This window comes from Macrotis lagotis, chromosome 1, assembly GCF_037893015.1.
Source record: "Macrotis lagotis isolate mMagLag1 chromosome 1, bilby.v1.9.chrom.fasta, whole genome shotgun sequence".
Lineage (NCBI taxonomy): Eukaryota > Metazoa > Chordata > Mammalia > Peramelemorphia > Peramelidae > Macrotis > Macrotis lagotis.
In genome coordinates this window covers 153,272,742-153,298,315 of record NC_133658.1, presented here as the reverse complement: position 1 = coordinate 153,298,315, position 25,574 = coordinate 153,272,742, and the positions used below count along the sequence as shown (strand labels likewise).

General features: G+C 37.0%; 1 protein-coding gene and 1 long non-coding RNA gene across 8 annotated transcripts in view; one reads left to right on the top strand and one right to left on the bottom strand.

Moving 5' to 3' along the window:
• PINX1 (PIN2 (TERF1) interacting telomerase inhibitor 1) overlaps positions 1-19,338 on the bottom strand; it is a 119,375-nt gene extending 100,037 nt beyond the window's left edge. Inside the window, exons 1-5 of one of the 3 annotated variants that reach the window (XM_074209178.1) lie at positions 19,239-19,338; positions 16,603-17,402; positions 6,546-6,655; positions 3,192-3,284; positions 1,220-1,304 (exon numbers count right to left, since the gene is read on the bottom strand). In XM_074209178.1, the coding sequence (XP_074065279.1) occupies positions 1,220-1,304; positions 3,192-3,284; positions 6,546-6,655; positions 16,603-16,711 (397 nt within the window). In that variant the 5' untranslated portion in view covers positions 16,712-17,402; positions 19,239-19,338. Of the gene's footprint in view, positions 1-1,219; positions 1,305-3,191; positions 3,285-6,025; positions 6,522-6,545; positions 6,656-16,602; positions 17,403-19,238 lie in introns of those variants that run through there. The other 2 variants (XM_074209179.1, XM_074209180.1) reach the window with 2 other exon arrangements.
• Positions 19,339-19,425: 87 nt separating this feature from the next.
• The window catches only part of LOC141504269 (uncharacterized), a 210,631-nt gene continuing 204,482 nt past the window's right edge, over positions 19,426-25,574 (top strand). For all 5 annotated transcript variants that reach the window (XR_012473262.1, XR_012473260.1, XR_012473261.1 and 2 more), the window contains exon 1: positions 19,426-19,908. This is a non-coding gene — a long non-coding RNA (uncharacterized LOC141504269). The remainder of the gene's footprint in view (positions 19,909-25,574) is intronic.

Genomic DNA, 25,574 nt, shown 5'->3' with positions numbered 1-25,574 from the left:
AAAACAACATACAAATGACTTTGGATCATTGGGAGACAGTGTTAGTAGTATGCTTTTTTCTTAGGATTTTAAAACTAGTTCTTCACTAATCAATAACAGAGAATCAACATAAGCTTTCATTCATCTTTAACTCTTACAGTTATTGCAGTTAGAAAAAGAATATCTAATGATGGAACCACTACAACAAAATTATAACACAACAATTTGCTAATTAGGAAACTCATTTTAACTGATATTATCAATCAATTAGTCAAGAATTATTGTATTTATTGAACTTCTACCATGTAGGAGGGCACTCCAAGAGATGCTAGGGATACAAATGCAAAGAACTAACAATTCCTACTCTCCAGAGCCCGATTTGAGATTGTCAAGTTCTGTTTTCACATCAGCCACTTTAATGGATAATCCAAACCACCCAACCTCCAACATGAGCCCATCATAACAAAGAACAATTTTTAAACCAAAGAAATTCAGTGTCTTCTGACAGTTTAAGCCACATTTTCACCCACAGTCTACCTAATGTTTAAGAATCTCTAATATTTTTCTGTAAAATTTTTATTAGCCATAAGTTTATGATGCCAACTTTTACTTTCTGCTTTTGTGGTTTGTTTTTTTTAAATGTGAATCTTTTTGTTCATTTTCCTGTTTTCACTAGAAAAACCTATTTATCAATCTGGTTTATCTTCTCCCTTTTAATATTGATTCAACTTCCTGTAAACCTATTTGCAACAACTAGGTTAACTGATTCTCAGGTATAGAAGAACTAAAATATTTCTATTATTTTCTTCACAATTGTTTTTTTCAGCTTTTTAAAAATATATTTTAAAGATTTTATCATTTTTCAAATTCACATAAAATTTTTTTAACATTCATTTCTAAAACTTTTGAGTTCAAAATTCTTTCTTTCCCTTCCCTCTCCCATCCATTGAAAAGGCAAGCAATATGGCAGTTATACAAATGAAGTCATGTAAACATTAATATATTAGTCATATTTCAAAAGAAAACATACATACAAATAAAATCCAAAAAATTAAAGTTAAAAACAAATGCTTCAGTCTACACTCTGAGTTCATCAAGTAACTAAAATATTTCTAAAGGGCAATTATCATTAGAATTAGCTTGTAATAATAATAAGTATAAATATTACAAATGCCAACAGAATTAAGTCAGAATCCCTCTTACAAATTTAGTGTCTAGAGGCAGAGACTAGAACCCATACCTTTACCTTTTGCTTCTTGTCCATGACAACTGTTCAGTTCAGCAAGAAGTTGATTAAATTCCTCTTGGGGAGCCAGCCAGTTGTCCTGTAAACATAAGACAGTGTGTAATGGATGAACTTGCTAATGGGTGTCTCTCTGTGCTATCAATGTAAAAGCACAAAAGTAAATCTCAATGATGATGACGACAATGATAAAAACTGACATTAAGCACTTGATTGTACATAAAATGTTTACACATATTATTAGATCTGATCTTCATAAGAAACGTTTGAGGAAAGTAATGCAGGAAATAAAAGTACTAACTTGTTTATGATCACAAACAATCAAAATGATTTACATCAGTTAATTTTAGAGGGGAGCAGGGTGTCTACTTGTATAGAAAGAGGGATGACAAAACTTTAGCTACAATAAATTTCATCTCAGTTTTTCTGCCCTGGTCCAAACACAGTGGTAACCAAGGAATGTAAAACATTTAGCCTATCTCCAGAAATTTTTATAAAAACTTCCTACCATATGTCAGTGACTGACAAATTTAAGATGGAAGACTAAACCGGTAGAGGGCAATGGAAAGACCCACAAATGTGGAGGCATGAGACTTGGGTTTCAATCTGCATCCACGACCTATCAGGTGAGGGGGCTCCTTGGTCTAGCACCTCGCACCTTTCTGAGTCTCAGTTTCTTCATCTGTAAAATGAAATGATTGGATTAGATGACCTCTGAGGGCCCTTTCTGCTCTATATCTGATCCTATTATGATATTCGGTTATCTCTCCAAACACAATGAAAAGACAGCAAAGAAAAGTCTCATCTTGTTTTCCAGAAATCGACTAGTTTACAGTTTTTAAATTTATAACTCTATAAGATCTCTTTTTCAAAATTGTCCTCAAACACAGAAGACAAGTTTCCAAAGTATTCAAAGAAATGGTATTATCAGTCAATTGGCCACATACCCAGAACCAACACCAATTTGGTTAAGATCAAATAGGCAGTCACACTGACCTCAGGGTTCTGACAATGAAAAAGAACAATTTTCAATTCTCTGAGCTGAAGGGTGGAAACAGAGTTAACAACAGAATAATTTACTATTGTTAATAAAAGATAACTTTTATATAGTGCTTTAAGCTTTACAAAGTATTGTACATGCATCATCTCAATATTCACAACAATCCTTATGAAGTAGGTACTAAAAGCTACTATTATCACCTTGTTTTATAGATGAAGAAAGTAAGACTCACAAATGTTAGTGACTTGCCAATAGTCAAATAACTAATAAGTTTCACAGAAATGAGATTTGAACCCAGTCCTTCTTAACTTCAAAACTCTATCTATTAAGCTAATAATTCCAAAACTCTGTCCTCTAAGTCACAATAATTCTTGCCTTGAAATGAACTTTTTCTCTAGGGGAAAAAAAAGATCTAATTCCATTTTTTTATATTACAATTTAATATTAAATTTTGTTGTGTTGGTGGTCCAGTTATTTCAATTGTATTCAACTCTCCATGACCACCATTTGGGGGGTTTTCAGCAAAGAGACTGAAGTGATTTGCCATTTTTTCTTCAGCTCATTTTATAGATGAGGAACTGAGGCAAACAGGGTTAAGTGACTTACTCAGGGTCACAAAGCTAGTAACTGTCTGAGACTGGATTTGAACTCATGAAGATGGAATCATCCTGATCCCAAGCCCAGTCTGGCTCCACCTATTATGCCATCTGGATATAAAATTTAGCTTATATTAAATTTATCATTTTATATCTTACATTAAATTTAGTTTAATATTAAAATTAGTTTCTTTGCTTGAGTATATATGAAATGATTAAAGGTCAATAGAGGAAGAATATTTGAGATGGCAAAGAACCTAAGATTCAAAAATTAGTTGCAGTTAAAGCACAAACTGAACAGAAGACAACACTGATCATCAATAACTGCCTAAGCAATCAAATGAAAAGTTTTGTATTGCTTGAACCTGTTTACCTCATGGTTGGCTGAAGCTCCCAGTCCAAGCTGGTTGTTTTTAACTTGAACTTTAATATGTTCTGTGGCTCCTTGCTCCTGAGCCCCTAGACCCTATGGAGAAAGAAAATAAAGAGGATTTAGTATTGTACAACTGATTAATAATCACAACTAAAGATGTTCTGAATGAATGACAATACACGAATGTCCAGCCTGAGGACAATCTTTATAAATTTATGAATTTTTTTTTTTTACCAGACCTATGATTTCACTGGCAAAACAAACTCCTGGGAAGTAAATTCCTTCTTCCAACGAGAATCAGACATTTCCAGGCTACATTTCCACAGTTAACTTTAGCAGGTGAGTGCCAGCCAACATGTGGCAGGCAAAACTTGACTCATGCAGACCAAGGTTGGCTCTCTATCCATGACAGCCTTGCTACATAAGGAGAACAAACTAATGACAACTGAGAGCAGTTAACATTTATGAAGCACTTTAAAATTTGCAAAGACCCTATCTACATCATCTCATTTAAGCTTTACATCAATTCTGTGAGGGAGGTCCTACTCTATCATACCAACAAGAAAAGGGAAATTCAGGGATTAAGAGAACTGCTAGTGGTCACATAGCTAGTAAATTGTAGAGGTACAATTTGAAATTAGTTCTGTGTGACTCTAAGTCAAGTATTCTATCAACTAAATTATACTGTCTGTCATAGAAGAATAATTCTTTCTATAATGCCTTTAAACAAATAATGCCATACACTTACTCTGATACATTCTCTGAGAAGATCCAAAAAAAGATGAATGAAACCGGTTATATCATTAAAAGTGCAACTATCTGGGGCAGCTAGGTGGCGCAGTGGATAAAGCACCGGCCCTGAAGTCAGGAGTACCTGGGTTCAAATCCAGTTTCTGGATTTACACTAAATAATTACCACTAAATAATTATCCAGCCATGTGGCCATGGGCAAGCCACTTAACCCCATTGCCTTGCAAAAAAACCTTAAAAAAAAAGTGCAACTATCTGTTGTCTTTAATGTCATTTAAGTTCTGGTATATAAGGACACCAAGTTTTAAGAAGAGTTTAACAGTCCATTTTTATACGAAGAAGGTAATTATAGGTATAGATTTAATGAGCTAAGCAAACTATTCTTTTAAATCATATTTTATTTTTTCCAATCAGCAAAAATACTTTCCTCGAATGAGAAAAGAAAAATAAATCCTGTTACAAACATGTATTTAGTCAAGCAAAACAAAATTCCATGGGCGGCTAGGTGGCACAGTGAATAGAGAACCGGCCTTGGAGTCAGGAGTACCTGGGTTCAAATCCGGTCGCAGACACTTAATAATTACCTAGCTGTGTGGCCTTGGGCAAGCCACTTAACCCCATTTGCCTTGCAAAAAACAAAAAACCTAAAAAAAACCCCACAAAATTCCACACTGGCTCTGTCCTTCTTATCTATCTAGATATACATCATGTGTGTATGTGTGTGTATATCCATCTAAATGTACACATATCTATATTGACTCATATACATACTATATATGTATACACATATTTATGTATATATTTCTCATTTTATACTGAGTCCTTTGCTTCTCGGAAGGTGGGTAGCATGTTTCATCATTTTGATGCCATAATATAAATATAAATATATATATTTATGGTCTTCCTTGTTCTAATCAGATCATTCTGCATCACTTTGTACAAGTCTTCCCAATTTCTCTGAGACCAACAATAGTAATCAATCACATTTGAATACTCAATATATTCTTACCTTCCTTTTCCTGTCTTCTTTTAAGATCATAAAAACAGAACTACTTCCAGATATTCTGTCTAATCTCTCCCTCTATGACCCCTGATGATGATATGACTCAGGAGACACATGAATAATCTCCCCAGAATAGAATATAAGCAGTTTATATTTGCTTATTCCTTCACTTCAATATAATTATTATATTATGCAAAGCAGAGTTTGCACTTCAAAGTTTCTATGAAACTCTTTTAGGCAAGTCTTTTCATCAGGAATACTTTAAAATCCTCTATTTCATTAAAGATCCACCCCCCCCCCAATAGGATTATGGATTACATTCGGCTTTAATGAGTAAGGAATTTTTTCTGGGGGTGGTGAGGATAAAGGGGGGAGGGGAGGAGAGGCTGGGGGGAAAGAGAGAGAGAGATTGATTAAGTGCCTTCTGGAATACTGAATTCCAAGCTTTTTGCTCTTTTACAGTGGAGGCAACTAAATAGTGTGTGATCCTATGGTTTCTCAGTACTTGAATTATTTCTTCCTAGTTGTTTACAGTACTTTTTTCATTTGACCTGGAAGTTCTAGACTATGTCTATATTGTTCCTAAGAATTTTCTTTCTTTTTTTTTTCAGGATTTTCATGAGCTAGTTGTTAAGTGATTTCATTAAAATCAATTCTTAACCTATGACTAAGAACATAGATATATCCCCATCCATAAGCCAAATAATGAAAATATTCTTCTATTATGTAAATATTTATTAAAAGCTTATATTCTAGGCTTTGCCAATCATTAGGGGTGGAGACACAAGGACAAAAATAAAATAACTCCTTCCTTCAAAGAAAGAGAAAGAGAGAGAAAGTGAGTGTATGATTGATTGCCTTCTGGAATATCATATTCCAAGCTCTCTACTCTTTTACAGTGGAGGCAACTAAATAGTGTGTGATCCTATGTTTTCTTGAATTATTTCTTCCTGGCTGTTTGCAGTATTTTTTTTTCTTGGACCTGGAAGTTCTATATTGTATCTATATTGTTCCATTTTACTGGAAGGACAAAATCATCACATGGATAAGTAATTAAAAATTTTGGCAAGGGAGTACTAACCATTAAGGGGCAACTAAGTGGCTCAGTGGAAAAAAACATCAATCCTGGAATTAGGAGGACCTGAGTTCAAATATCACCTCACTTGATGTGTGACCTGGGCCAAAAGCAAACAAAAAGATATGGAAGGGTTTTGTTTAGGAGAGAGAGGCCTTAAATTAAACTTTGAAGGAAGCCAGGGATTACAACAAGCAAGGGGATAAACCTGTGCAAAGAAATGGAAAGAAGAGCTGAAATGTCATATATATAGGGAGTAACCAAGAGACCAGTTTGGCTAGAATGCAGAGTACATGGGGAGAGGGAGTGGGAATGAATGGAGGAGGAATAATGTGAAATAGCTGTGGAAATAAGAGTGCAAAGAGTTTGAAATGCCAAGCTGGAGAACTTGTATTATACCACATTTTAGAGGCAATAAGAAGTCAGTGAAAATTCTTTAGAAGGAAGTGACATAATCAGAACTATATTTTAGAAATATCAATTTGTTCATAGCTGAAGATGCCTTTTACTTTTTTTTCTAAAATACCTTTCCCTTGGACCATCCCATCTTCTCCAGCATTTTTTGACCAAACTTGGAATCATCATTACTCCATGCAGTATTCCTTGGATCCACAGACCATTTCTGCTTCCTTCGAGCTATAAGCAAAATGGAAAGTATTTAATCTCTAAATAAATAAATGCTAAATGAGATAGTTAACATATTTTCCCCATGTATAAGATGCACCTTAATTTGGGGGCCCAAAGTTTGAAAAAAAATTTATTACATAAAACTATTGAATTCAAGTTTTATTCATCATAAAATTCATCCAACTCCTCATCGCTGTCAAAACTCCTGCCCATTAGCTCATCCTCATCTGTGTTTGATAATGAATCACCACCTTAGGAGAGGTTCTGACTGCCCTCCTGCCTGTGCTCTGGTCTGTGGTTGACCACAAGCACTCCCTGGGCAAGTCTGGTGCCTGGACACATGCTTAAGTCCATTCAGTTTCATGAACATGAAGCACCAATTGTGTTCTTTGAAATCAGTCACTTCTTTTTCATCAGCAATTCTTCTGGTCTCATGTTGAACCATTTTTGTGGATGCAGGAATTCCACTTGCCCTTGGATCTTCAATTCATCTCTTCAATTCCGTCTCTAACTCAGGCCATTTGGCTGATTTGATTCTCATGGCCTTCTTCTGTCAGGGTGTTTTCAGCAGGGTTTCTTCTTCCCAGACCCAGTCCTGGATTGTTTTCTCAGTTGGAGGAAGACCAAATTGACATTCAGCAGCACGATTTCCGTTCACTTTTGCAAACTAGATCATTTTTAACTTGAATTCAGTACTGGATGAAAATGTTTTCCAAGCCATTTCTGGGCAGAATGTGACAAAATGTAACCTAACATACCAGTAACAAATGTGAAACAATCAGTGCAAAGACAAGAAGCGCAAAAAAAGCAGGAAATACAAGTTAAAAAAAAATTACAACAATGAGTGCAAAAACAAGCATGAAAAAGTGGGAAATGCAAGTAAAGAAATCTAAAACCACTGTATAAGATGCTCCTGGCTTTTAGACTCCAAATTTTTTGAAAAAGGGTGTCTTTTACCTGTGGAAATATAGTAAATACATATAGTATAAAGTTTTAAATATAATATAAATCTCTGGCATAGGGTGGATATGTCAACACTACTTCAAGAAAACTGGGTTTTAGTCCTAGTTTCAAAAACAATCACAGCCAAACAAACTCCCAACAACTTGGGGAGATGAGGAACTGAAGCATGATGACTCAGACCTTACAGCACTTACAATTCAGTAGCTACTGTTAGGTATAGCTGTAAAGACTACTGGGGAGGGAGGGTGGGCTAAGTCACTAGGTGAACATAGGTCGAAGCTTGAAGTCCCTGAAAGGAAAAAAAGATCAAGTTACAGGACCATAGACTTAGAACTAAAAAGGACTCTAGTGATCATCTAATTTAATCCTCTCCCTTATCTATGTCAAATTTCAGTGCTAAGATGTACACTGGTTTTACTTTTCTTTTTAAATTGACTTCAGAGATACAGCCATGGTGGACAACAGTTCTTGTAAAAATCTGGGGCTACAAGTTCACCATGAATCAACAGAATGATGAAAGAGTCAAAAAGCCTAAATATGTTCTCCCTAAGAAGAACTAGGAGCAGGAGCACTTCATGAAGGCTCTACCAGCTCTGCTCTGCAGGGGTCAGGTTGTTATCTCGAATGCTCTATTCAGTTCTGAGCACCATGCTTCACTGCACAGGCTGTAGAATGTTCAGAAAACGATTTTTAAAGACAGTGAAAGATCTGGAGACCATCTGAAGTTACTGCGCATGCCTTCTTAGAAACAAGAAGTCATCAATACAACAGGCATGATGGCTCTCTTTGAATATTTGAAGGGCTGACAAATAGAAGGATGAGATTTATACTTTGGGTAAAAGCTACAGAAAGGTAAGCTGAAGCTTAATGGAAAACTTCCTAACAAGGAGTGGGCTGCATCAGGAAGCAATAGGTTTCTTCCTCATATGAGAAGATCTCCATATGGAGATCGTCAAGAGACTAGATGACTACTTGTATGGGAGATGTAACAGAGGTCTCCTCTAGGTTTAAGGCTGTGATCTTAAAGGACAGTCATAAAAGTGAAATATTATAGAGAAACTTAAGTTTCTCAGAAGATAGGCACATAAAAGCACATGGCATTAACAATTCACAAGGGCCTGCATGATAATTATGTTCTTTTAAAAAGATTCACAGAAAGTTAATTTTAGAAATTCAAATTTGCAAAAACACAAACTATTCAGATAAGTAGAAAAGGAAATAAAATATTCCACTTCAGAAAAAGAAATTGAAGGTGCAGCTAGGTGGCACAGTGAATAGAGAACCAGCCTTGGAGTCAGGAGTACTTGGGTTCAAATCTGACCTCAGACACTTAATAATTACCTAGCCATGTGGCCTTGGGCAAGCCACTTAACCCCATTGCCTTGAAAAAAATCTAAAAAAAAAGAAAGAAAAAGAAATTGAACAAAGCATCAATGAATTCCCTAAGGAAAAAAAATCTCCAGGGTCAGATGAATTCACAAGTGAACAATTAATTAAAGGACAATTAATTCCAATACTATTTGGAAAAATAGATAAAGGAATTCTACCAAATTCATTTTGCAACACAAATATATTGATGTCTAAACCAGGAAGAGTCAAAGTCAAGAAAGAAAATTATGGCCTAATTTCCCTAAGAATATTGATGTAAAAATTTTATATAAATCATTAGCAAAGAGATTACAGCATGTTATTATCAAGATAATACACTATGGCCAGATGGGATTCATAACAGGAATGCAGGCTAGAGCAGATCTAGGAAAATTAACAGCATAACTGAGCATATCAATAACAACACTATCAAAAATCATATAATTATCTCAATAGATGCTGCAAAAGCTTTTAACAAAATACAGCATCTATTCCTATTAAAAACACTAGAGAACATGGGAATAAAAGGATTTTTTCTTAAAATGATAAGTATCTATCTAAAAACCATCAACAAGTATCACGCAATAGGAATAAACTAGAAGACTTCCTAATAAGATCAGGGATGAAACAAGGATGCCTGTTATTACCAATATTATTCAATACTATACTAGAAATGTTAGCTTTAGCAATAAAAGAAAAAGAAATTAAAGGAATTAGAATAGGCAATGAGGAAATAAAATGATCACTCTGCAAATAATGTGATGTTATACTTAGAGAATGCTAGATAATCCACTAAAAAAACTATTTGAAACTTAACAATTTTAGAAGTTTCAGGATAGAAAATAAACCCACATAAATCATCAGTATTTCTATGCATTACCAACAAAGTCCAGTTGTAAGACATAGAAAGAGAAATTTCATTCAAAACAACTGTAGGCAACATAAATCATTTGAAAGTCTACCTGCCAAGTCAAACCCAGGTACTACATGAATATAATTGCAAAACACTTTTCACACATATAAAGTCAGATCTAAACACAGGAAAAATATCATTTGTTCATGGGTAGGCCAAACTAATATAATAAAAATGATAATTTTCCCAAAATTTATCTACTTATTATTCAGTGCCAGGTCACTTAAACTACCCAAAAATTATTTTATAAAGCTAGGAAAAAAAAATAACAAAATCCATCTGGAAGAACAGAAAATCAAGGACATAAAGGGAATTAATGAAAAAAAGCACAAGAAGATGGTCTAGCTGTACCATATATAAAACTATATTAAAAAAACAGCAGTTATCAAAACTATTGGTGTTAGTTGAGAAATAAGAGTAGTGGAACAGTGGAATAGGTTAGGTTTACAAGCCATGTAATAAATAACCAGACTATACTACTGTTCAATAAACTCAAAGATTCTAACTTCTGGGATAAGAACTCACTAAATGACAAAAACAGTTGGGAAAATTGGAAAATAGTATGTCAGAAATTAGACAGTTTTCCTGAAATCACTTAGGCACAAAGGGCATGATAGCTCTCTTTGAACATTTGAAGGGCTGACAAATAGAAGGATGAGACTTCTTATACTTTTATCTCCAGAAAGCAGAATTTGGATATCTGGGTAAAAGCTACAGAAAGGTAAAATGAAGCTTAATGGAAAACTTCCTAACAAGTGGAGTAGGTTGCATCAGGAAGCAATAGGTTTCCTTCTCACATGAGAAGATCTCCATATGGAGATCATCAAAAGAGACTAGATGACTACTTATAGTCCTATTCAAAGATAAGATCAAATGATTTAGACATAATGGGTGAAAACATAAATCCATTAGAAGAGCAAGGAATCTTCTATCTGTTGAATATCTGGAGAGATTTTATGACCAAAAAAGAAATAAAGAACATTATGAAATGCAAAATGGATAATTTTGACTACCTTAAATTGAAAAGTTTTTTCATAAGCAAAACCAATACAACCAAGATTAGAAGAAAAGTAAAAAAACAGGAAACAATTTTTATAGCCAGTATTTCAGATAAAGGCCTCATTTCTAAAATATATAGAGAACTGAGTCAAATTTATAAGAATGCAAATCATTCCTCAATTGATCAATGGTCAAAGAATATGAACAAGTAATTTTCAGATGAATAAATTAAAGCCATAGTCACATGAAAAACTGCTGCCACCATTAATTAGGGAAATGAAAATTAAAACAACTCTGAGGTACCACCTCATATCTATCAGATTGGCTAATATGACAAAAAAGGAAAATGATAAATATTGGAGAGTATATGGGAAAACTGGGACTCTAATGAAACTGCTGGTGGAGCTGTGAACTGTTTCAACCATTCTGGAGAGTAATATGGAATTATGCCCAAAGGGCAAACAAGATCCTTTGATCCAGCAATACCACTACTATCTCTCAAAGAAATCACAAAAATGGGAAAAAACCGCCAAGTACAAGAATATTCATAACAGCCCTTTTTTGTGGTGGCAAAGAATTGGAAATTGAGGGGGATGCCCATCAACTGGAGAATGACTGAACAAGTTGTAGTATAGGAATATAATGGGATATTATTGTTCTATAAGAAATGATGGTGAGGCAGATTTCTGAAAAATTTGTAAAGACTTAGGTGAACTGAAGCTGACTGAAGTGAGCAGAACCAGGAGAACAGCAACACTGAGTGATGATCAATATGACAGATTTAGCTCAACAATACAATGATCACAGACAATTCTAAAAGTCCAGGAATGAATCCACATTCAAAGCATACTATTTGCACCTTTTAAATTTTAAATTTGTTGTTTGTCTTTTCCATCTTATGGTTTTTCCCTTTTTGTTCTGATTCTTCTTTCATAGCATGACTAATATGGAAATACGTGTAACATGACTATACATGTATAACCTTTATCAGATTACTTGCTAGTCTAGGGTGAAGGGAGGGAAGGATAGGAGGGAGAAAACTAAAGTGAATGTTGAAAATTACCTTTACACATAATTGGAAAAACAAATAACAACAACAACAACAACAATAATAATAATAAAACAATTACAGATCAGAAAAAAAAAGAAATTCATTGATAATCTCTATAATATCCCTGCAATGATTCGTAACATGGTAGAAAATAAGGGCATTTTTACCATTGCAGATTTCAGGAAAATCGCTATGACTTCAAGCAGCCACAGGTAGAAAAAAAATCAAGGGGATAAGCAACATAAGTTTGGGCTGAGTTGGTTGGGTAATTATCCATCACTTATTATGAAGCCTAAATTTCCTGCTATTCAGTTCAATCATGTTACCTCAATCCTGAAAGTGACTTATAATTTCTGGTACTAGTTAAACAGTCAATCTACTTGAGAGCTATGATCAGGGAAAAAAATTACAGTAATAACCTAGTTATTATAAATTCTTAGGGAATAAGTTATTCTGAATAGCCAAGTTTCCCCCAAATTGCTGAAAGTTTACCATTTTGAGCATTAAGCTGTTTATAGTTTGCTTTAGAAAGAAATTTTTTCTAAAATGTGTTACATATTCCCCTTCTCAACTGATTCTTTCCTATCCTTTCAAGTGTCACTGAAGTAGAAAAGGCAAGGTGGTACAATAACTACAGACAGGAGGCCAGAAGATCATCAGAGCAGGTATATTAAAGAAAAAAAACCAAGAGCTTCCTCTTTGGAGACTAAGAAAAAAGTGAAAGGGTGAATGATTATTAACAGTTTAGTAACAAGGAACTAAATTGGTCTCAATTGTTTTTCCTTAAAAGGTTGCTTTACACATTTATCACATTAAAACAGTCTCTTAAAATATTACCTGGAGACACCAAACATAATTTAACCTTTTTTTGGAGGTCAGCATTTTGATCATAAATTACTATACAATTTATTTCACAAAGATGCAATTGGGGAGGACAGTCTGTAAGCTTTTACTTCAATGCCAAATGATTCCAGGTTGCAGTGCTTATGGAGGTAGTTCCTCCCTCTGTGCTTTATCATTTGCCTCCTCCCTTGATGTCAAATGTAGTTTCCTACCGCAGTCAGTATGTCTCCCTCCCCATTCTAATTTGTTTTTTTTAATCATATAACTAAGCTTGTTAAAACTAGGTGTAAAATAAAAGTAGTTCTGAATAACAATGAGTCAGTCTGCTATGAATAAAACACACTTTCAATGCTTGAACTTTTTAAACACTGCCTACAGGACTTTAGAGGACTTTTTTTTTTGTAGAACAGGAAAGGTTCCAGATGGGTGAGATACTACAAAGTCTCCAAAAATGGAACTAAAAAAAAAAAATACTAAATGCTGGAAAAATCCCGGATTTATTTTTGTTAATTATAAAGCACATTTACTAAGACTGAACCATTTAAAAATTTTAACAAGTAACAAGTAAAAGTTATATGCAAGGTGCATACAGTAGGATTGAATTGGGAAGTTTCAGGACACATTATTTCTAGCTTCACAGCAGCTGGGCAAAGCTAGATATAGCTGTCACTGCCTTCTGTTTCAAGCTTCCTCATGTATGAAGCAATGTTAATGTTGGTTCTGCTCAACACATAGGGATACATCTCTATCACAAAACAACTAGAATATATGGAGAACATCTCAAAACATAAAAGCATAAGATGACATGCAGCAATGAAGGTCTTGGACTCAAGAGACAGGAAGATGGAGTTCAGATTCTTCCTCTGAAACTACTTGTGTGACCATGAACAAATCTCTGGGCCTTGATTTCCAAATCTGTAAATGAAGATGCTAATAATACCTGTGGTAACTGACATCCTGCACTGTTGTGAAAACAGGCACCATAAGTAAAGTCCTTTATAAATCAAGAGTTATATCAATGTTGAATTCAGTCCCTTTGTCAGGAGGTCCAATATTCTAGCAGTGAAGCAGGACAAAAGCACCTCCATACCAAGTTGTCTATCATTACATAACCCAAGGCAAGTGGAAGCAGAAAGAGGCAAAACTATCGAACTGGTGAGTGCTTTTTTCCTTTCCCTTCCTTTCCCTTCCTTTCCCTTCCCTTCCATTCCCTTTCCTTTCCTTTCAAGTGTCACTGAAGTAGAAGAGGCAAGGTGGTACAATAACTACAGAGACAGGAGGCCAGAGGAGCATCAGAGCAGGTATATGAAAGAAAAAAAGTCAAGAGCTTCCTCTCTGGAGACTTAAAAGGAAAAAAGTGAAAGGGTGAATGATTATTAACAGTTTAGGTTTAGTAACAAAGGAGCTAAATTGGTCTCTAAATTATTTTTCCTTAAGAGGTTGCTTTACACATTTATCATGTTAAAACAGCCTCTTTAAATGTTACCTAGTCTCCCTTGTTCTCTACCCTGTCATTCCTTATTTTCTAAATTCAGAACTTAGAATTATTTTCAAAGTTTTCTCGATTTACCTCTAACCTATCCGAGCATCTCTCTGTAGATGGACAAGAAAAGACCTTTTACAGCATCCATTTCTTTGTTCATTCTTGTTTTTTAAAGTAAAGCTCAATGTGGGGGGCAGCTACGTGGCATAGTGGATAGAGCACTGGCCCTGGAGTCAGGAGTACCTGAGTTCAAATCCAGCCTCATACACTTAATAATTACCTAGCTGTGTGGCCTTGGGCAAGCCACTCAACCCCATTGCCTTGCAAAACACACACACACACACACACACACACACACACACACACACACACACACAAAGACACAAGCTCAATGTGAACTGATTTAGCCATTTTGGAGAGAAATATGGAACTATGCCCAAAGAGCAATAAAACTGATCATACCCTTTAACCCAGAAATTCCAATACTAAACCTATATCCAGAAGAAATCATAAAAAAATGAGCAAGGTCCCATATGCTACAAAATATTCACAGCAGCTCTTTTTGTAAATGGAAAAGAACTGGAAATTGAAGAAATGCTCATCAATTGAGGAATGGCTAAGCAAGTTTGATATATGAATGTTATGGAATACTATTGTTCTAAAAAACAAAACCATGAATGGGACAGCTAGGTGGCACAGTGGATAGAGGAGACAGGCCCTGGAGTCAGGAGGGCCTGAGTTTAAATTCAGCCTCAAACACTTAATAATTACCTAGCTTGTGTGACCTTGGGCAAGTCATATGACCTCATTGCCTTAAATAAAATTAAAAAAACAACAACAAACCATGTATGGTCAGATTCTAGAGAAGCATGGAATGAATTACATGAACTGATGCTGAATGAAAAGAATAGAACCTTGAGAACACTGTACACACTAACAACACTGAGTAGAACAACCCTGATGGAAGCAGGTCCTCTCAGCAGTTCAGAGAGCTCAGACAACCCTAGGAAACCAGCTATGACCAATGCTATCCCTATCCAGAGAAAACAAAACAAAACAAAACAAAAAAACTCCAGAATCTGACTGAGCACTATACTCACTTTTTAAAAATTTCTCTTATATTTCTTTCCTATCTCATGAATTTCTTTCTTTTTCTTTAATCCTAATTCCTCATATCAAAAATGACTAATCTTAAACATGTTAAACATAAATGTGTATATAAAATATTCACCTGAATGTTCACCACTGAGGGGAGGGAAGGGAGAGTGGAAGGAAATCATGTAACTTAAAAATATACATATGCATGTGGATGAATGTTAAAAAAAAAACTTTCATTACATGTAATTAGAAAAATAAAATAAAGCATCAATTGGAAAAAATAAAGTAAAACTCAAGAATCATAAAAAATGACCCAAAAATACATATCTACACATGTATGTATGTATATATGTGTGTATATATATATATATATATATATATATACACACACACACACACCTATTACAATGTCTAATACATTGACAACAGTCAAGTATGAGTTGAATGTTTTTAAAAAATTAGAAAATCAACTTGAAACTAAAATGTGCTATTTGCAGCTGTTTTACAAGTTCAGCTTGGTCATTTCAACATTCTGTTCCTCCAGAAAGTGCCTCCTTGCACTAGGCAGGTGCTTAATAAATGTTTGTTGATGGATTTGAAGTGTCCTGTGGCCTTGGAAGGGGATTCTCTGCCATAACAAAGGCACCACTGCCACCTGGTGACAGTTTTCCTCAATTGTCAGTTCCTGACTGTTCTTTCCTAAACCTGAGTATCTTTTCAGCTCCCTTTTATAGATTATATCTTCCCCTATTAAAATGTAAGCTCCTGGAGGGCAAGCTCTGTTTTTCTTTTTACTTTTATTTAAATTCCCTAGCACACAGTAAATACTTCAAGTTTGCTGACCTAAAGAATTTTTTTTAACATCACTAAGAGGACTAACACTTCTAGAGGAGGGATTCGCTTGGTGAGTCCTTTTTAGGGTTGCTCATCCACCCTTGGGGGTCCACCTCCACCCAACTCTCACCTGCGCAGCATGTGAAACAGTCATACAAATTAAGGGTAACTGAAGGGACTCAGACTCTTGGTGAGTTAAAACGATATCTACCCACACATATTAAGAGTTGCCCTGTGGGGTGGCTAGGTGGCATAGTGGATAAGGCACTGGCCTTGGAGTCAGGAGTACCTAGGTTCAAATCCGGTCTCAGACACTTAATAATTACCTAGCTGTGTGGCCTTGGGCAAGCCACTTAACCCCATTTTGCCTTGAAAAAAACCTAAAAAAAAAAAAAAAGACTTGCCCTGGCAGAATGGGTAGATGAGAACAATTTGTTTCAAGGGCTGAAGCAGGCACTGTGTAGCACTTGGAGCTTGGTCAGGCATTGACAATGCTATGGTCATCTGCTGCATCCTGGGCTATGGCTGGTCATCTTGACTTTGGTCTTGCTACTGGACATCAATAACACAGAAGACAGGCCGATGACTGTGTATCTCTGCCTTACTGAAATCCAATTCCTGTGCCAGTCAGGAGATTGCCCTATGATGTCACTGGTCCTCTTCTAAAACAAATGAGGAATAACTATAATATCATAAAGGCAGAACAAGCCCTGGGGAAACCCTGGGTTCTATTCCTGTTTCTGGCACATTCTAGGAGCTGACCCTGGTCATTCAGTCCCTCAGTGTTCCCAGCAAATTCTTTAAAGACATGCATGTGGAAGGTGTGGTTCTCACTGGGACCTCCCTACACTAAGAAAACCACAGGTCAAAAAAACCCATCCACTCCATACTCATTAAATCTGAGGGGCTGTGCCCTGTCCTGCAGACAGCATCAGGGTTTTGGATCCCACATCAAGCTATTGACTCATATTGAACTTGGAGCTCTCAGAAGGCACGCCAGGAGAGACAGCCTTCTGAATGTAGGGGTTTTTAACAGTTATGCTCTGCTGTGTTAGTCAGGCTATATCTGGAACACTGGAATACTTCCCTCTCAGACCAGCAAGTCCTGCCCTCAGTGAGTTTTCCTTTGACTGAGGCATTCAACATGTTCACATATCAGTATTGAGCAATGCCAAGGAACTTCAAGGAGATAGAGTGCTGACAACTGGGAGGGGAGAGAAGAAAAGGCAGCAATCATTAAAAAGTGGCACTTGAATCAATGATAAACTGTACATGACATGAACATACAGTAACACTGATCAGCCAGATCAATTCACATTGTATGGTATGTTAGACTTTACAAAGTTTTGTCTCCACCACCTCGTAGAGAAGGTAGTGCCAGCACCATCACCTCCATTTATATAGTAGGAGTCACATGCAGAGAATGAGGGATTTGCCCACAGTCAAGAAGCTGGTTTGCATAAGAGCCCTTGTCTCCCATGAAGAGGTGTCCCTTCTCCTACCAGGCCTATTGCATCTACATGAATCCTTTCCATCCCACCTTCTCCAGCAGATTGCCCTCTCTATATCTCTTCCACTTATCTTCAATCTCTCTCCCTGTCAAAAAGATACTTCTCTATTGCCTATAAACATACCCATGTCTTGACTATCCTCAAAAAACTCCAGCTTGATCCATCCAACCCCTCTGCATCTCTCCTGTTGTCTTCCATCCACTTCCTTTTCTCTCTCTTAATTCTACAATCTGGCTTCGGACCTCATCATCCAACCAAAGCTACTCTCTCCAGTTACTAATGATCTCTTAAGTGCCAACTGTAATGGCCTTTTCAGTTCTCATCTTCCTTTAGCCCTTGGCAGCCTCTAACAACATTGATCACCACCATCTACTCTCTTACATTCTCTTCTCTTCAGATTTTCATAACACTGTCTTCTGGTTCTCCTCTTAGTCACCTGATTTCCCCTTTTCAGTTTCTTTTGCTAGATTTTCATACACATGCTACTAACCCTCGTGTTGTGTCATTCTCCCATTTCTCTTTTCCCTCTAACCTATTTTCACTAGATGATTTCATGAGATTTTCATGAATTCAACTATTATCCCTATGTTGATGAGTCTTAAATACTTATTCAAGATAAACCTCTTTTACCAACTCCTGGTCTTGCACCTGCAATTTGCTCTTCATCCATCTGGAATTGGATGTCCAACAGATACCTGAAGCTCAATATTTCCAAAACTTACCCTTCCTTCCGTCTCCTGTTCCTAACACTCACCATTTTCAGTACAACTCACAACCTAGACGTCAAATTAAACTCCTTCACTACCTCACGTCCACCCCATATCCAATTTGCGGCCACGGCCTGCTGATTTCATTTTCACAATATACTCGCCTCTTTCTCCTGACCCTGTCTCCACTCCGGTACAAATCCCCTCGCCTCACACCAATACTACTGCGATCAATATTCTGCTGGTGGGTCTCCTTGCCACAAATCTCTCACCACTCCTCTCAGCTGTCAAAGTGATCTTTCTAAAGCACCGTTTGAACCGTCTCGTCTTCGTATTCCATAAACTCCAATGGCTTCTTATCACCTCCAAGATAAAATATAAATAATATAATATATAAAATATAAATATACATAAAATATATAAAATATAAAAATCCTGTTTAATGTTCAAAACCTTTCCTAACCTCAAGTCCACCTCTGTCACATACTCTGCTGTCTAGTGACACTGGCTTATTTGCTCTTCCTCGAAGACCCTCCATCTCCCAACTCTGGCTGACCAAGTGCCGAATGCTTTATCTTCTCTTTTCCATCTCTTAGCTTCCTTTAAGTACCGGCTAAACTCCGGCCTGCTACAGGACACCCTTCTAGTCCCCCATTATTCTAGCGCCTTCCTGCCATTCATCATCTCCAATCTGTTCTGTCTACATTATGTCAATTAGAGTAACATTTTTCTATGTGCCGCGAGGCAGGGTAGGAAGGTGCCGGGACCCTTCCAAGGGTCCACCCAGCACGGAGAGCGGCGCCCCCGACCCGGGGAACTCACGCTCGGCCAGCATCGCCATCCTGGAGGAGTCCAATCGGCACGGGCTGGAAGACGGACGAGCGCCACCGGCTCGGATGCCCGGGAAGCACACGCGGACTCCGGCGGCGGCGCGGCCTGATGACGACACAGGAAACGCGACGCGCTCCCGCCGCCGCCGCCGCCGCCGCCTCGGGAGGGCGGGGCCTGAGGGAAGGAGGGCGGCGAGGGGAGCGGCGGACTTCCGGCCCGCCGCCTTCCGCATCCGCTCCTTGTGGTTAGGCGCGTTGCCCAGGCTTGAGTAGCCACCACACACAGATCGTCCGAGCTACTGTGGATTCGGCTCTGTTTCGGGTTTTCAAAGGGCGAGGGAAGGGCCGTTATGAGGCCGACTCGAGTTAAGTAAGGGTCCCGGGGCTGAGGCCCAGTTCCTTCTGCCTCCAAATCCAGTGCCTTAATACGTACACATCGACCATGCACCGGCCAGTAGTTGTAACAGCTCCCTTTATTGATGGATTTAAGATTTCCCTTTGATCACGAACTTCACAATAATCCCAAGGGAGGTTCTACTTTTATTATGTTCATTTTTCAGATGGAGAAACTGAGGCTTACCCAGCTGAAGTGACACAAAGCTAGGAAATGGCTGAGGTCGGACGGGAACCCAGGGCTTCGTGATTCTCACAGGCTGCTTAAGGTGGGCAGTTGTCATTCAGAGGAAGTGGAACGGAGCCCGAGGGCGAGATTTGTAATGCTTTTCACCATACGATAGTAACAGAACAGCGGTAGTTCTGTCCCCTGTGGCCCGAAGAAGCCGGGAGGCTGGGGCTGTGATCCACCTGGCCGCACCGTGGCTAAGATGTGCCCAGTAACATCCCCTCTGTGCAGCCAGGACACAGCCATCTAGTGGACAGCGACTGATAGATCACCCATTTGCCGCCTGCTGTTGTTGCTGTACCATCCTTCATTAGTGTTTGACCCTGAGGGACCCCATGGTCTTTCCTTGGGGTTTTCCTGGCAAAGAGACTGAAAGGGTATGCCATTTCCTTTCCAGCGTAGCATCATTTTATAGTTGAGGCAAATAGGAGTTAAGTGATTTGGCCAAGGTCACCCGGGTAGGATCTGAAGCCAAATTTGAACTTTCTAATTTTAAGGCCAGTATTCTATCCACTGCACCACCTAGCTGTCCTGGATAATCAATAGATTGGGACAAAGAACTTTTCTCCAGGGTTTAAGGTGAAGCAATTCTTGAGAAGATGTCTCTTAACTCAGTCACCATGAATGGCTTATGATTCAGTGTGTTCAATGTAGTCCATACTGAAGTTTAAGACCTCTTAATTGACATTTGATGACAATAAGAATATCAAATTGATAGGATGTTTTGAACAGGTAGCCTTTCCATCCCCATCTAGTCTTATCATATGAGCCATTATATTTTTTTAATTACAGATGGGACTATCAACATCTAGATACTACAGGAAAAATTATCAGAACAAATAGATAAGACAAATTCTAAAAGATGCATATTCAATTCAGACCAAGAAATATTTGTTTCTTTTTTCGAGACAATGGGGTTAAGTGACTTGCCCAAGGTCACACAGCTAGGTAATTATCAAGGCTAGAGTTGGACTCAGGTCCTCCTTATTCCAGGACCAGTGCTCTATCTACTCTGCCACCTACCCCCGCCCCCGAAGGATTTTATAAAGCATCTATTAGTGTCTCACAATTCTTTAGATTCTGAGCTGCTTGAAGTCCAGGATTATATTTTGCCTTTTTTTGTATCCCCCCCAGCACTTAGCACTAAGGTGAATAGAAGACTTTTGGTAAATGTTGATTAATTAATACTAAGTTAAGTACAATGGACCATGAAAAATGAAAAAGACAGTTCCTGCAGGAGGGTGTCATATGTACAAAAATATAGCAGAAACAAGAATGAGAAAAATGGAATTTTGGGGGGGAGGGGTCCAGACCTGTGTTTTTATCTGTTTAGGAAACTCTAGTCCAAAAAGGAAATTCTCTCTACATTAACTTACAGTCTTAGAAGCTTTGGAGGCATTGAGATGATATGACTAATTTAAATTCACATCTTGATTATAATAAGGCCTGCCCTAGAATCATTAATCTACAATATCTCTCAAGGCAAAGCCATAGGCAAGGTCAAGAGTTCAGGCCTAAATTATGATGATAGCAGTGCAGCTGAAAAGAAAGGTACAGATGGAAGAGATAATATCGAGTTCAAATGAATCAGACTTGGCAATTTATTCCATGGAGGAGAATCAAAGTAAGAGAATTAAGGGTAATGGTGAGGTTATAAGCTCATATACATGATGTATATGCATATATAAATCAATAAAATAATTATTATTTATTGTGTATTGGTGGTACAATCAACAGAAATGGGAAAGCTAGGGGTTTTTTGGTAGGGTATAGAAGGGGAAATGAATTTAGTCTCAGGTATATATTGAGTTTGGGGCATAAATGGGGAATATTCAGATACAAATGTCCAACATCTGTTTAAAATTTGATACAAGTTGATGGAAGAGATTGAGGGTCAGAGATTGTGATTCATCTATATAAAAGTGGTAATTGAAATTATGAAACTGGAAAAGATTATTTAGGGAGAGAATGTCTAGAGAAGAAAGCTAAAGATAAACTTAGGGATGGGAGGAAGAAGAAGTTTCAATGGAAACCAAACAGTTTTTGAAGAAATAAGAGATTCAGGATAAAATAATGTCTCAGAAACCAAAGTAGGAAAGGGTAGGAAGCTATCAGATGCTATGAAAAGGATGAGGAAGCTGAATGAGGACTGGGGAAAAGTATATGGCAAATAGTTGCCCAAAGGAAAAATTAGAGAGGGAAGTTTCAATAGAGCAGCTAATCTAGAAGCCAGATTGCAGAGAGTTAAGAAATGAAGAAGTGATGATAAAGTGGAGGAAGCCAGCATAATCTATTTCTAGAGGAGAAAAGATAATAGCTGGATAAGGCAATGCGATCAGGGATATTTGAAAAAGACTCTCATGCCTTTCTTGAAGACAAGATGGTTAAATAAATTCTAAACTAGTTCAAAGCAGTCATAAATCAGGAGGTATTATTGTTCATCCTTTGTTCTCAAAAAAAGACCAATGGAATCACAATGGTAATGTCTTGATTTGCTGGTGAATTGGGTTTAATTGTGGCAGAGCTAAGCAACGTTATCAGCTTCATTCTCTTCCAGAGTCATCTGAATTCAATGACAAGACAAAAGTCAAGAAGACTAGTGATGGTCCAGGATGCAGTGGGTGACCTTGGCCTTTCTAAATTAATTTTGTCTGAGGCAGCACTCATTTATTGAGGCCTCTTACATGTGTGCCTCACTTATATTATGCAGGAGGGTGTAATATGTACAAAAATATAGCAGAAACAAAGCAGTAAGTTTAAGCTTACTGTTCCCACAGAAGGGAGCTACTACTCAAATAACATACTAAAGAAAGTTAATACAAAACATTCTCCTAAAAACTTGGTTCATTCCTTCTCTCAGGCACTTCCCAAGATATAGCAGCTTGATTTATGCATAAATTGGATTTAAATAGGCAGGGCTGCACAAAGTCCTCATCCTCAGTCTCTCCTCCAGAGTCTGTGGAGTTCAGGATGAACTTGAACTTGTCCTCATAGAGAGTTATTAGTTGTTGTTTGGAAATTGTTTTGTATAATGCTAGAGAGAAGAACCACAAACATTAAGCCCAAGAAAGTTGTTGAGAGGAAATTTTAGGTCTTATATAATATAATATGGGGAAAACTTCGTAATAATTATAGCTCTCCAAAAATAGAACAGTCTACTCAGGAGATAGTGGATCCCTTCTGCTATAGGTCTTCAGAGCAAAGGTTGGATGGCAATTTTTCAAATGTTATAGCTTGTGTTCTTGTTAAAGTATGGGCTCAACAAAGTGGCCTCTGAGGTCTGACTCTGAGATTCTGTGACTTGATAATCCTATGAAGTTAGGTTTGAAGTGGTAGATAGAGGAATCCCTGAGAATTTCTGACCAAATGAAAATCATGATATAGAAAAACTCTTTGCAAACCTTAGAGGGATTCATAAATATCAGATATTGTTACTGATAATAAACAATAAGTCATTTATTAAGCACTCATTTGTGTAGAACTCTTTTTGTTCAAGAAAAATGACTTTTCAGAAAATTTCTTAGTTAAAAGCTTCATTTCTCAAATATATGAAGAACCAAGTGAAATATATGACTTTCTAAAACCTTATAAGAATTTATAATTCTCAATTGTTAAATGATCAAAGGATATGAATAGGCAGTTTGCAAAGAAATCAAATCTATAGTCATATGAAAAAATGTTCTAAATCACTATTGATTAGAGAAATGCAAATCAAAACAACTGTGAAGTACTTCTTCAAACCTATCAGATTAGCTAGTCGGTCAGAAAAGGAAAATGATCAATGTTGGAGGGGATGTAGAAAAACAGGGACACTGATGCACTGTTGGTAGAGTTGTGAAGTGATCCAACCATTCTGGAGAGCAATGTAGAACTATGTCCAAAGGACAATAAAACTGAACATATCCTTTAATCCAGCAATACCCTGATAGATCTGTATCCCAAAGAGAATTTAAAAAGGGGGAGGCAGCTAGGTGACACAGTGGATAGAGCACCGGCCCTGGAGTCAGAAGGACCTGAGTTCAAATCCAACCTCCACCCTTGGGAAAGTCACTTAACCCCATTACCTTAAACAAATTTTAAAAAATTTTTTTAAAAAATAAGGGGACAGGGAGGCTGGGTGGAGGAACTATAAATGCAAGCATATTTATAGAAGCTCTTTTTGTGGTAGCAAAGAATTGGAAATTATGAGGGTGTCCATCATTTGGGGAAGGTCGAAAAAGTTGTAACATATGATTTTAATGGAATGCTATCAAGTTGTAAGAAATGATGAGCAGGATGCTTTTAGAAAAACCAGGAAAAACTTAATGAATTGATACAAAGTAAAGTGAGCAAAACCAGGAGAACACTGTACACAGTAACAGCAATATTCTTAGCAATACAGTGATCTAAAATAATTCCAAAGGAATCATGATGAAAAATGCTATTCACTTTCAGAGAAAGAACTGATAGAATCTGAATGCAGATCTAAGTTTACATTTTTTAATCTTTTTTTATTGTTTTCTTTAACAGCATAAATAATATGGAAATATGTTTTGCATGACTTCACATGTATAACCTATATCAAATTCCTTGCCTTCTCAGTGAGAGGAGAGGGAAAGGAAGGAAGAAAAGAATTTGGAACTCAAAATTTAAAAAAAAATGAATGTTAAAAAAATTTTCACACTTAATTGGACAAAAAAAATGTTTTAAAAAATGACTTTCCCCCTCTCCCCTCTTACTGGATGTAAGATAAATGGGAGAGGCAGGAAATTAGCAGACAGTTTCAGCTGCCCAGTTCAATCAATCAGCAACTATTAAGGTTTACTATACTAGATGCTTAAGGACACAAATACAAAGTACAGTTACACACTAGGAACTAATATTCTAATGAAGGAGATAAATATATCCAATATTTAAGTACCTACTGTGTGCCAGGCACTATGCCAATTATATAAAACAAATATAAAATTAATAAACAAAAATATACAACTATGCAAAATACAATTATATTTACTTACACATCAGTTGTTGAATACAGGTTATTTGGGAAGGAGAGCACTAGTAGTTGCATCTGAAAAGGCTTCTTGCAGAAAATGGTTCCAAAGATGCATCTTAAAGGAGAAGTCTTACTTTATCATTTGGAGGCTGCATTCCAGGCCCAGGAGACCTGCAGTCCAAAGGCAAATGTTAGGTGCTCATACCTAGTGTCAACCCCTGGAAAACACTGGATCTTTACTTTATTTCTAATTACCCCAAGAAGACCTTTCCCATTCCCCAGCAGTTTTTAACTGCTATTGCTCCTGGGCAGAGTTATTCCCACTGCTATGCCCTATATAAATACTCTCCTCCTCTTTCTTTCTGGGTATTCCTGTCTGAATGTTTTCTCAGATTGCATTTCCTCAACTCTGAATAAATGTCTCACTTTACTGACTCATTTGGTCTGAGTTGTTTCAGATCAACACTAGATTAGAAGGATGAGTATTAAAATATATGCATACAGACATACACACACACACACACACACACACACACACACACACACATACATATATACATGTTTTTATCGAAGAAGGGAGCTGTATATGAGATGTTTAAGTTATATTGTAAGACAGACATCATCTTCTGCAAAATACAGTCTTAGGCAATTGCCTGGGTTATCAAAAGGTTAAATGGGATGCTTCAGAGGAAAAATTTGAACCCAGATGTTCTTGACTCTGAAATTGGTTC